We start from the raw sequence: 13322 nt of genomic DNA, 5'->3' as shown, positions 1-13322 counted from the left end.
TCACTTTATGTTTGGTTTTCAAAGAAAATATGAATGCTCAAAATCTTTGCGCAATGAGTGATTTGTGTTAATGTGACATTGGTAATTGGTTGGAAGTGTATGGTTCATGTACTAAAAAGAAGTGTTTTCGTGTGCAGTTTGTGTTGAACTTTAGTTATGAGTGATTGTGTCTTTTGAAAAGAGAAGATCCAATCAATTAATCCCCCAAATCGAGGAATGTCATGGATCGTAGTAAATATAAATATATTATTATTGCAACACGAAGATACATTAACAGTTTTTAAATTATATTTTGTTACGTTTTGTTGAAAATGTAAAAGGAAAATCCCTATTGCCATTCTATTCTAATTAAATTTTTTCAGTATTGATATTTAAAAATCTATCATGACCCCGTCATCACATCATCTTAACCATCACATCAATTTTCTCTTTAAAAAATACACTCAAGAACTATCTTCTCATTAACATACCCTCGTCCTCGACACATTCCCAGAACCCAATTAAAAAACTCTAAAACTCTACACATATACTTAAATGGGTCCAAATAAATCCTATCCACCCTTTTCTTTATTTTAATAAGCTTAGATGATGAATGGGGGGTTGCCTACTTGCCTATCTATGACGAAGTGAACGACCAAAATGAAGACATGCATAGGGAGGGGCTTAAGAAATAGATTAATGATAAGGTTTATTCATTTGAAGTAACTAGTGATGTGTAAAAATATATAGAGTTGTTTAGCGGATTCAATTGGCTTGATCACCTATGATGAAACCAATTATAAACCAATATTTAGCCGACAAAGACATGGTATATTGATATAGGGTTATGTTACTATGACAATCATACATCCCAGCAAGCGATTTTAACACGTAACTTATTAATATGATACGAAGTTAACAAGTTTTGTGTCATGTTTGTGTTTAAAAAAATTGACCCAATAAAAATTTGCGCCTAACATGTCTTATATTGTAACCTGTTAAGACCCATCAAACTTTTAAGAAACTTGTTTAGACATGAAGTAACTCGTTAAGAAGTTTGTTAAAACATGAATTGACTCATTAAAACCCACATGTCAAGAAGCTTGTTATGACACGAACTAATTGCTTAAGACTCGTTAATACACATCAATACCCACTTAACATGTCTTATCGTGTAACATGCTAAGAATCGTGGTGTGTTCATGTATGTAAAAAATGACACAATTAGTTATCGTGTCGTGTTCGTGTTTAACTTTAATAGATTCGTGTTTTAACATGTTTAGTGTTTGAACTTTTAACAAGTTTGTAGAACTTGTTATGCTAGTTCTATTATGCATCCATACATGGAAGGTAACAATGTGGTAGATTGGTCAACATCATAATCTTACTTACATTAAAAGACAAGACTATGCATGCCAAAATGTTTCTATGGATCGTAACACATGGGTTAAGCATATATGTACTCTATGTCTAGTCATTTGTAAGTTTAGTGGGGTTAGTTTGTTCTTTGATTACTCATAATACGTTTTGCTCTACATCTTGTTTTTTTTCTTTTAATACACATATAACTTTTTGTGTTCTCACATAGCGATATTAAATTGTTCAATATCTTTTAAGCACCTACGTCGCTAAAATCGTTACACCATGTAAAAATGAGTAGTCTTAAAGATATGGAGACTTTGTGAAATGGAAATGGGGTTGAAATATAGGTTTAAGGGATAGTAAAAATGAAATGTGGGGAAAATAATGTAACAAGACCAAAAGCTGGTGGCCTTTTTAAGGATTTTAATCCTCTGAGGTTAATCATAGCATGTGATGAGTACAATAAAGTAAATTATTAGAGTTTAATTGGTCCTCTCATTTAACATGTGTATATACATACGAGACAAGCAAACATCATTGCTTCCCAAAAAAGAACTCTAAATTTATATTCCTTTCTATGTTATCATGAAACGGTATGATGTATAAGTATCATTTACTTAATGTAATACTAATAGATACATAATATTATAAAAAGTTATCTTATATATGTATCTACTTATTTCCAATAAGCACAACACAAAAATAGATATCGATCTTACTATTATATGAACGGATCGAGTTATATAGTTATGTGTCACATTCATGAAGTTTTACAATAAAGAGATTTTACATCTATCAAATGAAAAGACATAACACAATTGTATAGGTTCATTTTACAAATATAATATGTAGCATGTGTATACCAGAAAGAATTGAATATGTTAATGGTATATAGAAGATATGATTGTATATTGTGTTTAAGCTTTTATAGATTTTTATTCACATAACACTTTTTTTTTGTGGAACTGTAATTATATTGTAAAATTGTGGAATAAAGAGAGGCTAAGCAATGTTAAGACAGTTTGAATGATTTTATGTGTAATGATATTTAAATGAATACATTTCAAAAATTATAGTTAGTATATACTCGTATGTTTTTCAATTGTATATATAAGGCTTTAGCATACTACACAATGGATATAATGGTACACAAAGAATTGACGGTTTGTTTCTATTCGATGTGTGTCTGTGTGTGTGTGAACTCATTTTCATGACATTGTGGAGTGTAGACTATAAAGACTCTATGTATTGTATATGTACCAATGCAATCTACTTTTTATTGAGGTAGAAAAAGAAAGTAAATGATTACCTAAAATAATAATTGAGATAGCATCATGTTACATTAAGTATAGTAAAAGTTTTACCTAATTATGGACTTGTCACTTACAACTATACTAAGAACCTTCTTTGGTAACTTCGAACAATAGTATTAAATTGTAGTTATTGTTGTAAAGTACAGTAAATATTTGTTGTTAGAATTTCAAACCAAAATTTACTTCATGTATCACATATATTAAAAAAATATATATATTTAAATATCTTTTTTTTTTTCATTATTGGCTTGCTTACCCATCTTTTTTTTTTTTTTGAACATTATTTTACCCATGTTATACATCAAAAAAAATCATCCAAGTTTTGCTAGTTACAATTGAAATGGTACGACAAAACGCAACGAGATTCGTAATACGGAATATATATGTATATATTCTTACAAATCTATACATGTCAAATTTATATTTTGTAAAAGGAAAGGAAAGTGATTTGTACAACATAAAAAAAAAAGGTAACATACAAGACCAAAAACATCATAGAACCTGAAACTAGTGCATGACAATCACAAAGAACATCACAAAACTATAGATTGTTCAAGACAATTAAAACCAAACCGTTGATTTGTTGAACAAGTAGGATCTTGTCAATATGGAACACGGCGAACCACCATCATTCTTCGCCGAGAAGTTGGGTTGCAAATAACAAGTAGAGTAACAGCAATAACAAACGCCATTAAGAACCCCGTTAAATCCAGATTCAGATTAATACATATCGTCTTCATCACGAGCTCCTGACTAAACCTTGGTTTTATGCACGTTAAGTTGCTTCATTATTTAAAGGAGCAAAGCTAATTATATTGTGGTTTAGATTTAAGTCTTCTACAAGTCAACTAATTAATATAAAGTTTACTTTATGAATTGGTTCTAAAACTTTACTCTATGGTCTTTGTTTTGTGACATTTATCAAACATGTCTTTTCTAAACTAGTCTCCTTAAACTACTCTTATATGTGCCATTTTTGACCACCAAGTAGAGCCAATAATACTAATCTAGCACCTGAAGGTTTAATGCATAACAAAATTTGACAACCTTTTAAACGGTGTCCTATTAAGTTTTATTTCTTTTAGCATGGCGTGTTTGATTCTCTATAGATCGAAACATAATAAGTAAACTGGTCGAAATCATCACCTCTAATGGGTTCGTCACCACTTCTTGTTTTCGCACTCAAAGGGAAAATCACCTAAAACCATCTTTGTTCATAGCTAGAACTCAAGGAAAACCGATAGTACTAATACACACTACACGAAACATGTTGAGTATGTAAGCAAGTCTGAAGAAGACGAGTACAAGTAAACTAAATACAAGCAGAGATGTTCTTTAATGAATCAAACAACCCGAAATCAAGGAACCAAAACATTAAACCACGATAAAGTCGTTAGAAGTAAGTGAGACTGGCATTGTAAGGATATCGATACACAAAGTAGTAGTTTGGACCATTTACAATACCATTAAGAGTATGATTTGCAGTGAGGATATATACATGTCCAGTGGAAATCATAATTGTTGGGTGGTGAATGATGAGGGTGTTGTGGGGGTTGAAGTATCAAAGGGAATATAAATGATGATGAATTGATGATAGTGATCATAAATTCATTAAAGTACTTCTATACAATGTGCATATATATCATCAACCAACAAAAATACTGGCCATCTTTTTTTTGAAAAAAATTTCTTGGGCTATCTACTAACAGTAAGTATATGTTTTTTGTTACAGAGATTATACATTATTCATTTAAAGTTGTACATTGGTCTTTGGTTTGGAATCTTAATTGGCTCGAGAAGAGGGAGACAGCTTTAAATTTTGGTATAAATTTTTTTTTCCCTTTTGAACCAAAACAACAGGAGCAACTTAGATGTGTTTGGAACTGTATCTATAAACATCAAATATTAGTCACGCGAGGTGATATTTACACAACAAAAATCAGGCACTCGAACTTTTTCATGTGTTACAATAAGGTTGTTACTTGTATGTGATTAATTTCCATTGTGTTACACTGTTACATCAATTACAGTTTGGTATAATGGCTCTCAAAATGTATATATAAACACATCTATATAACTTATAGTTGAATTCCTTAAGATCACATTTCACTCTAGAATAGTAATAATCAAAGGTAATGCCAAGGGGTTTCCGGGATGACCCAATATGTATTCTTTTGAACTTGTACCAAAAATGATTTTGTTGATATAAAGGGATGATACTAATTTAAGGTATGGTAAAAGTAAAACACTTTTTACCCTAAGGTAAAAACACACAAAGTTGACCATAATTCAAAAAGATTTGAACATAATAACAGTGGTCCCTAGAAGAAAAGAGGATAAAAACATACATTGCTTGTCTGCTTTCCAAAGGCAGTCTAGATAATCAGGTGTGATGAGAAGAAAGAAACTTGTGGACACAATAGAATTCCTTGGAATCTATGGCATGAATATGGTCCCTCTTTCTTCTGAATTTTTTTTTTTTTTTCTCTGAGTCACACTGTGTGCTTGTCTGTGTGTAAAGTAACCATTCCTGAACCCAACTTCAAATGAATCCAAAGAGAAAAAAATATAATGTCTATTCCTTTGATGACCTTTTATCAACTACTAATCATTTTCTGTCCTCATTTCCTCACAAACAAAAAGTTTGAGGTTTGAACCTCTTTAGTTGAACATTTGAGGGTAGCCCAATAAGGAGGTATTCGGAAACGGTCACAGGATACCGGGTTAGGTCTAATGTGAACAAGAAAAACTTAATCTGTTTTACTAACATTTTCTCATATTCTCATATCTTGTGCAATGTTTGCTTGTACATGAGATGAACATGCATGATTGACTTGTGCCTGATATGGTTTTATGGTTAATATCTACAAGAGAATAGAGTTGTGTACCAGTAGAGTAAGAGTACTAGTACTGGTCACTGGCAATTCAGATGATTTATACAGCTTTTGTCTCAATAAGATTCCTGTTAGTACGATTCACAGAAACTTTTTTAACAGTGGGAGAATTTAGGAAGAGGGATTAAAACACCTAGTGAGCAAGGATAATAAAACAACACAATTCCTCATTCCCTACATGAAGGACTAAAAGGACCATCTATATATATAGCACTTGTTGATATCAAGCCTTCGTATACAGCAACATGAGTTGGAGTTATGCGAACCACGTTCGGACTGAGGGAAGACAAGTCGTCTAGTCGTTATTGTCCATGACCTCACATTTTTTGTTTTCACCCTATGCTACAAGGTATGCTTACAAGCAAATAAATCTATAGGATGATATTGTTTTCCATGTGCTTATCTGTAGATGATCGTGCACCTGCTATGCATGTGAAAGTTTGAAGACGCCGAGCACCTCAAACAAGCCAATTTCTACACCTACATATCCTTGTATAATTGTATGGCTTATAAGTGGTTAACCTTAACTTGAAATTGAGAAAAAAAAGACTCAGCTAGTGCATCTATGAACATAGACCATTCCTTGGATCAAACCATGTAAATTCCTACGTACTAGTTTTTAGTGCGTCTATCAATTCACAGTTCTTGTTACCTAATGATTTCAATAAAGCTATGCATACAAAAATCTAAACCATTACAAGTGATATATCTAAACATACGAGATATTATGAAGGAAACCAATCATTGAAAGTTCGAATCTCAAACAAGATTTGAGTTTATCAGGATACAGGTAAATAATGCTAAAGTACATAAATGTGATCAATTAGCTTAAGAGAAACATACAAGATACTAAAAGAAATGTGAACTATGAAAAATGTATCGGGAACAACTCGGACGTGAATCTTTTTGTTCTCTACATGGGCACAGCAGCTACTTAGCACCTCTGCAATCCAATAACAGATAATACAGACTCATTTTAGTTAAATTCAAGCAACTATAAGATATTATGTGAAGTGCTCATAGAAGGCAAAGCTAAAGAATTTGACAGGACTAAAAGTTACTAGTCGAATGAGCAAAACCTAGCAAAGATATAACCAACAACGTATATTGGTTTCGCGGGAGAATACTGAATACGCAGATTCATATACAATTCGTGAACTAGCGCCGCAAGCAAATATAATAAAGTCTTAGATGGGGTTGTGTCATATTGTGTGCCGCACCAACATAACCACCATAAGAGTGCAACTCAACTATTTATGGATAGACAACGAATAGAGATAACAAGCTAAACTAATTTCAATATGAATGGATCGATTACGACTGTGCTACAAGCTTAAGAAGAAACGGGTCAAATGTGTCAGAAGGCAACCAAAGCATAAACCTAAATCAATTTATATAACAGGTGTTGCGTTATTATTGAAAAGATAATCAGATTGCAGATAAGGTTTAGAAAATTGAGGAAATGGATTTTTCGAGTATACCAAAGCAAATTTGATCAAATATAACCCATATCAGAAAATCACCCGTCTTGACCCATTTTCACCTGCCCGGTCCACAATTTGCCACCTCTACAGATTAATAACCAGAAATTATACAAGCGTTTACCTTTCATATTCGGAATGAGGATTCAATCCATCCAGACATGTCTCAAGAAGTTATATTTTCACGATCTTGATTCATGGTCCATACAAAGTCAGGCATGTCAGACCTCGGGCCAGCAACAGTGCGGTATATATAAAGCTTCTCAACAAGAGAGCTATCAAGACTTGAAACTAAACTTCCATTTTCATCTATAACTTCAACATTAAGCATAGGCATCTTCCGACTTAGAAACTTACAGGCTCCAATACTAACTGCACAAGATGACATCCAAAGGGATCGCATTGTCTCCAACTTGGAGACATTAGCCAATAAAGCCTTGTCACCAAAGGGGCAATCTCGAATCTCAAGTTTCCGGAGGCTGTCACACCCTGACAACACATAATGTAAACCTAAATCACTGTTCCCAGCAAACGCAATAGAAAGCATCTCTACACTTTTAGCATGTGTCCCGATGTACTCGAATACACGGTCCGTTAGGAGACCAGATAATGAAAGGCGTTTGAGTCCCTTGCAGTATTTTACTATGGCTCCAAATCCAACATCAAGTGGTTCATGAGTCAAGTAATCGGGAGCACGTGGTTCAATGATGCATAGCCGGAAACACGTTAGGTTAGGGCGATTTTTTGCAATGGCAATCAATGCAGAATTTGACATTTGCCGACAGAAGTAAAGAACAGACTTGAGCTTTGGGCACCCCTCTGAAACCGAAACAAGGCCCTGTTCTGTTAAGGAGACATTTGCATCTGCAACAAAAGGGTCAGAAGGAAACACCCTCAGTTCTCGTAGATCCTTACAGGATAATGCAAGGGCATTGAGTCCACTGTCCTCAACGTGATCCAATACCTGTGATCCAAGAAAAAGAAAAAGCTCCCATTAATTCAATAAGTCATGGCGGTGTAGATACACGAAGAGTACCAATAACAAACTAACAAAACTATCCTAAATTTCTAGGAGACAAACATGCGTAATCATATTAATAGATATAACTAAATGACAATTGTCATTGAAAAACCCTACATAACAAAAAAAAAAAAAATAGGAGATTATTTGCCTAATCATTGCCAAGTTTGTGAGTTGTGATGCTGAAAAATAAAAAAAAATTAAAATTATATCTTCGTCAGTTCGTCTATTTGTAGATTCAGTTACTTAAGAGAACGATAAAGCAGATTTGCAGTTTAATGACAAATATAACAGTACATTAATTAGTTACATATACCAGTAGAAGTAGGCAAACAAGAAAACCTACCCATAGACGCTGCAGATTAGGACATTGACCAATCACCTTGATGATATCAGGACTTCTAACAGTGGCATAGCTCAAATTCAATGAGGTCAGCCTAGAGCAAACAGAATAGAAGGCTGAAAGATACGATGGATCCACGTCCCAAAACCCTGACAGTTCCTTAAGCTCCTTACAACCCATGAAAGCCTTAGACAGACCTGAGTATACATCAGACCGAATGCCTGACGAGTAAACACCTGTACCCAATTCAACCAGCTGTGGTGCTCGCTGCAATAAGGTGGAGAGCTTTCCCAGAGGTACGGCACGATTGAGTCGAAGGGTCTTTAAATTGGGCGAGCGAGCAACCAGGCGTTCAAGGGCTGAGAAACTAACCTCCGAAGCCATACAGGACATGTTAAGCGACTCCAGTGAAGTAAAAGTTTCTGGAAAGTGGCTTAACCAATGCCCACTTAAATCCATCACTTCACTTTCTCGCAAATCCAACTCTCTCAAGTTTCTGCATTACCACATAAAAGATGATAATGCTGTACTACATAAGTAAAGTACATATGCAAATTGCAAAAAACTGATTACTTAGCTATAGTCTGCAGATCATTTTTTACATGTTGATACACCAAAAAGTATCAACTGCATCAGTTTGAAAAATTAATGCATCAAAGTATAAGAATTGATGCACCATAAACCGTCTTCATTTTTCTCCATAAGGAAAGTTTTCCCCCAAACCCACCCTTACATCTATATTATCATAACTTAACGTATAAATAAATAAAGTAATAAGCAGCAAAGAAGCTTAAAGTCGGGAAATTTCACCTGCAATTAGCAGCAATAGCAGAAAGTCCATCAGTACTAAACCCCTCACACGAACTCAAAACCAAAACCTTAAAATTCTTAAACGACGTAGAAATCAACTCCAAACTCTCATCCGTAACAACCATCCTCTTCAACCTAATCTCCTCTAACCAAGGATAAGCCTTAGACATTTCATCAATCCAATCACAGGCATACCCTCCCCAACCTTCTGGTACCAAATTAAAATCCGCAAAATGCGGTTTTCCTTTCAACTCCACACACCGAACCTCCGGAAACCTATGTGTGATCATTCTAGGGCTTACCGCATAACAGTTTCCTACAAAAACCTTTTTCCGGCACCATCGTTCGGTCTCATACCATGACTTACACACCAATGACACCACATTACGGTCATTATCCGTTGTTATAAATGAAAATACATGCTCCAATACCTCCTCCGGAAATGAAGACACCATTCTCTCTTTTTAACTTTTAAACTTATTCTCTTCAGTTATTTACCAGGTGTAAAGCCTTTTACCCAAAAAAAAATTATTCTCTTCAGTTATATATACATATAGATACAACATATATACGTATGTATATTAGTATATCACTATATCAATATATATTCTTAGAACCAATCAAACTAGAGCACAATAGCACATTTATTAACTACAGATCTAAGTAAATATTTCGCCGGCGTCACAAAAACCTAGCAATAACTCGCCGGAGTTACAAAAACCTAGCAATATCTCGCCGGAAAACTATATCTACACTCAGTACTAACAATCAAACGATAAAATACCAAAAACTAAACAGTAGATAGCATATATTTAACTACCGGCAACAATAACCTAAAGTACCTCGCCGGAAAACTCGCCGGAAAACGATGTTTAAGTTAATACCGCCGCTAACGAGCTCATTTATTTGACCGGAGCTACACAAAATCCTTACAATGCCTCGTGAGAGAATCGCCGGAAAAAACGCCGGTAGAACTCGCCGAAAAAACGAGATTTTACGGCGAGAAGTAAGAAAATAATCAAACTAGTAAATAATAGAAAACATATTAGATTCCGATCTGGAGTAACACTGAATATAATTTCACCGGAAACTTTATATTTTTATGAATCTATACATACAACCTATAGATACATACACATACATATCAGGAGTAGTTTATTTAACTTGTATATATGAAAGAGAGATATTATTTTTTATACTGTATTTTTTTTAATAAAAATATATTACTTTTTTGTGGTTTTTGAGACAGGTTAGGTTAAAATGTAAGTGAGGTGCATGTTGAGATAAGTTGTGGGGTAAGGATCGATGGTCTAAAATAGTGGCACGTGTAAAGATGATAAATTTTGGATCGTTGGATGAATGATGGTATATGTATTATTTTATTTATTTATTTATAAATTTTAAAATTTTGTTGTAATTTTTGAGTTAATTGATTGTGTTGTAACTTGTTTATCTTGTTGTCATTGAAACTTAATATATACTATAAGACAGTTGAACTAATGACTTAATAATCAATTAAATCGTTCAATATTATCAAATTGATTCTCGCTTATGTCATCATTTAAATTAACTATAAATTAAAAATCCTAATAATCATTATTCAAATATATTATTATATTGGTATTTATATTAATTTGTAGAAAAAGTCTCATTAATTTACACTTTTTTGTTTACCATCAATAATTTACACTTTTTAACCCTAAATACTTAATTTATATTTATTTTTAGCCATCAACTTGAGAGGATTTTTCTTAAATTTTTTAAAAACGTCAAAAAGTATTTATATTTAATTTTTTAAAGTTACAATTGTCACTCAAATCAAGAGTCTTAATTGTTATTAAACAATATGAAAACAATCTTAATTGTTATCTAATTATTATAGGACAGTGATTGAAAATAAAAATATTCATGTTATGGGCCGCATCTTGATCAAAGCATACTTGAATGTCAAATCACAAGTATGTTTAAGTTTTAATTCTTAATAATATTTCATAATAATATCACATTATAAGTACAACCAGTTTAAAAAAATTATATAATAGATAAATTATTGTAGCATGTGCCTTGTGGACAAACAATTTCATCAATATGTATCAGACTATAATGATATTGACAAACTTGTGGTTATTGTACTACAATTTGCAAAGTATAACACTTTAAACCGTATATCTTCAAAATTATAAGTTTTTATGAATTAAATGTATCAAGATTTAATATTGATAATATCGTAAACCCCGTGTCCAGTGTAGAACACGGGTCTAAAATCTAGTATCGAAACGAAAAAAGTAGTTGTGTATTTTTGTTAATCTGCAATAACAATGTTTTTTTTCCAAGACATAATATATAATTTAATATCGATTAACACACTTTGATTTTTTGTGTTGATACATAACGTGAGTTTTTTTTTAAAGGTAAATGTCGTTTAAAATTTCATGTCGTGATTTGATAGTGGGAGAGTTATCGATTTTAAAGTAATTGGAAGGAAAATGTTTGAATACATATCATCTCTAAATATATATAAAAGAGAAACCTTAATTCATAATTGAAAAAATATGGACTCTTAGATGAAGTTAAACTTTTAATTAGAGTCATTATGATGTCATATACTTTATTTAACTTTTTTAGGTTTAATTTTATTTTAATTAATTTTAATTATTATTATTTCATTATTTAAATTTGTAGACATTAATAATTAATTTTTTTAATGATATAATTATGGAAACCGATATTTTTATATTTTACTTCATTTTTTTCTTTAATATTAATTTTTAATGATTTTTTACAATAAAAGTTTATTTTTTAATGTAATACGTTTTTATTAAATCATATTTTTGTATAGAACTTTTATTATATAACGAATAAAATTTGGTTATATGGATTTTTGTATAGGACTTTTATCATAAAACATTTTTATTAAATCAATGTTTTGAAAAATGGACCGGATGTCAAACCGGTCTTCTTAATAAATAACTGAAAAACAAATATGGAGTTTAAAGTAAGCTATCACAATTATATATCAGAAAATAATTGATAAAAATTGCAATGATATTATGCATAATTTTAAGTTAGATTAAAACAACATGCGATATATAGATTGATAATTAAATTGCTTAGTAATTTTAGCGTATAACTAAATTATTCAAGCAAAACGTTAAAACACAAGTACAATGACAATGCAGATATATCCGGATGAATAAAAGACATCCAAATAAACGAAAACTTTACTTAACGAGACCTCTAATAAATGATGTATCCATTTTTCAACTCTCTCTGTTAACCGGAATCTAAATGACCACTAATGTAACTTCATGTTTTTTAGTGGTTTAATTCTTATCTGGATAAATATTTCTGAAATTATGATATTATGAAAATTTAACATGTCATTAATTATATATGTTTTCCGCATATTACGCGGATAATAATATAGTTTGTAATATAATAAAAAGTATAATTTACAATTATGCTAATTTTTAAAAAAATTATCATTTTCCTTTTAAAAAAATTAAACTTTGTCACCATGTTACATGTTTTTGTTTTCAAAGGCACTCTCGGAATCATCAACTTAAAAATTACTTTGATTTAATTTAATTTAAATTTACAACAATATTAAACTCTGTTACCACAAAATGTTTTGCTATTTTTTTACTAGAAGGCTACTACCAACCAACTATTGATGAATTAATCCTTTGTCGTATATTGGCCTTTGCCCTATGCCCTTTCACAGTCGCCAAGTGGTAACAAAGCAGGCTTTTTGGTCTTTTCATGTCATTAAAATTTATATATTATTGTACACTATTTTATAAAAAATATATTATATGGTCGTCAAGATTATGTATTTTACCACTAGAGTATGAAGTGATCATATTACTTTTTATTTATACTTAGAAAATGGGTTTTTTCACACACTAGTCATGTGGGTTAATTATACATAACCTTTTTTTCTAAGTATCAAACATGTTTGTGTTACTAGATCAAAGTTATATTTTTATATGTGAGATATGTGAAATAAGTGAAAATATGACATGGACTGTATAGTTATCTACTTTTCAAATTGCACAATTTTAGACCAAAGCTATATAAAATGCAAAATGAAAACGTTGCCAACGAATCATATGATAG

At 31.7% G+C, this 13322-nt stretch overlaps 1 protein-coding gene across 2 annotated transcripts; it reads right to left on the bottom strand.

Annotated features, from left to right (window-relative positions):
- Nucleotides 1-6271: 6271 nt before the first annotated feature.
- LOC122606916 (protein TRANSPORT INHIBITOR RESPONSE 1-like) lies at nt 6272-10362 on the bottom strand. Of its 2 annotated transcripts, XM_043779806.1 has the most exons (5): nt 10046-10362; nt 9204-9713; nt 8397-8889; nt 7154-7993; nt 6272-6491 (listed from the first exon to the last, which is right to left on the bottom strand). In XM_043779806.1, the coding sequence occupies exons 2-4, from the start codon at nt 9656-9658 to the stop codon at nt 7196-7198; spliced, it is 1746 nt and encodes a 581-aa protein (XP_043635741.1). In that variant the 5' UTR covers nt 9659-9713; nt 10046-10362; the 3' UTR covers nt 6272-6491; nt 7154-7195. The 2 variants fall into 2 exon arrangements, with proteins under 2 accessions (XP_043635741.1, XP_043635740.1); XM_043779805.1 differs by having other exon boundaries at nt 9204-10362.
- Between the last annotated feature and the right edge of the window lie 2960 nt (nt 10363-13322).

This window comes from Erigeron canadensis, chromosome 7 (assembly GCF_010389155.1).
Source record: "Erigeron canadensis isolate Cc75 chromosome 7, C_canadensis_v1, whole genome shotgun sequence".
Lineage (NCBI taxonomy): Eukaryota > Viridiplantae > Streptophyta > Magnoliopsida > Asterales > Asteraceae > Erigeron > Erigeron canadensis.
The sequence above is the reverse complement of the archived record's forward strand: the minus strand, read 5'-3'. Positions and strand labels throughout refer to the sequence as shown.

What these genes read in the sequence shown, in the direction of transcription:
- LOC122606916 (XM_043779805.1), bottom strand. Translation starts at nt 9,658, where the DNA reads ATGGTGTCTTCATTTCCGGAGGAGGTATTGGAGCATGTATTTTCATTT. An exon ending in GCTATTGCTGCTAATTGCAG is followed by an intron (nt 8,890 to 9,203) that starts GTGAAATTTCCC and finishes GTGGTAATGCAG; the next exon opens with AAACTTGAGAGAGTTGGATT. An exon ending in CTAATCTGCAGCGTCTATGG is followed by an intron (nt 7,994 to 8,396) that starts GTAGGTTTTCTT and finishes CTTGGATCACAG; the next exon opens with GTATTGGATCACGTTGAGGA.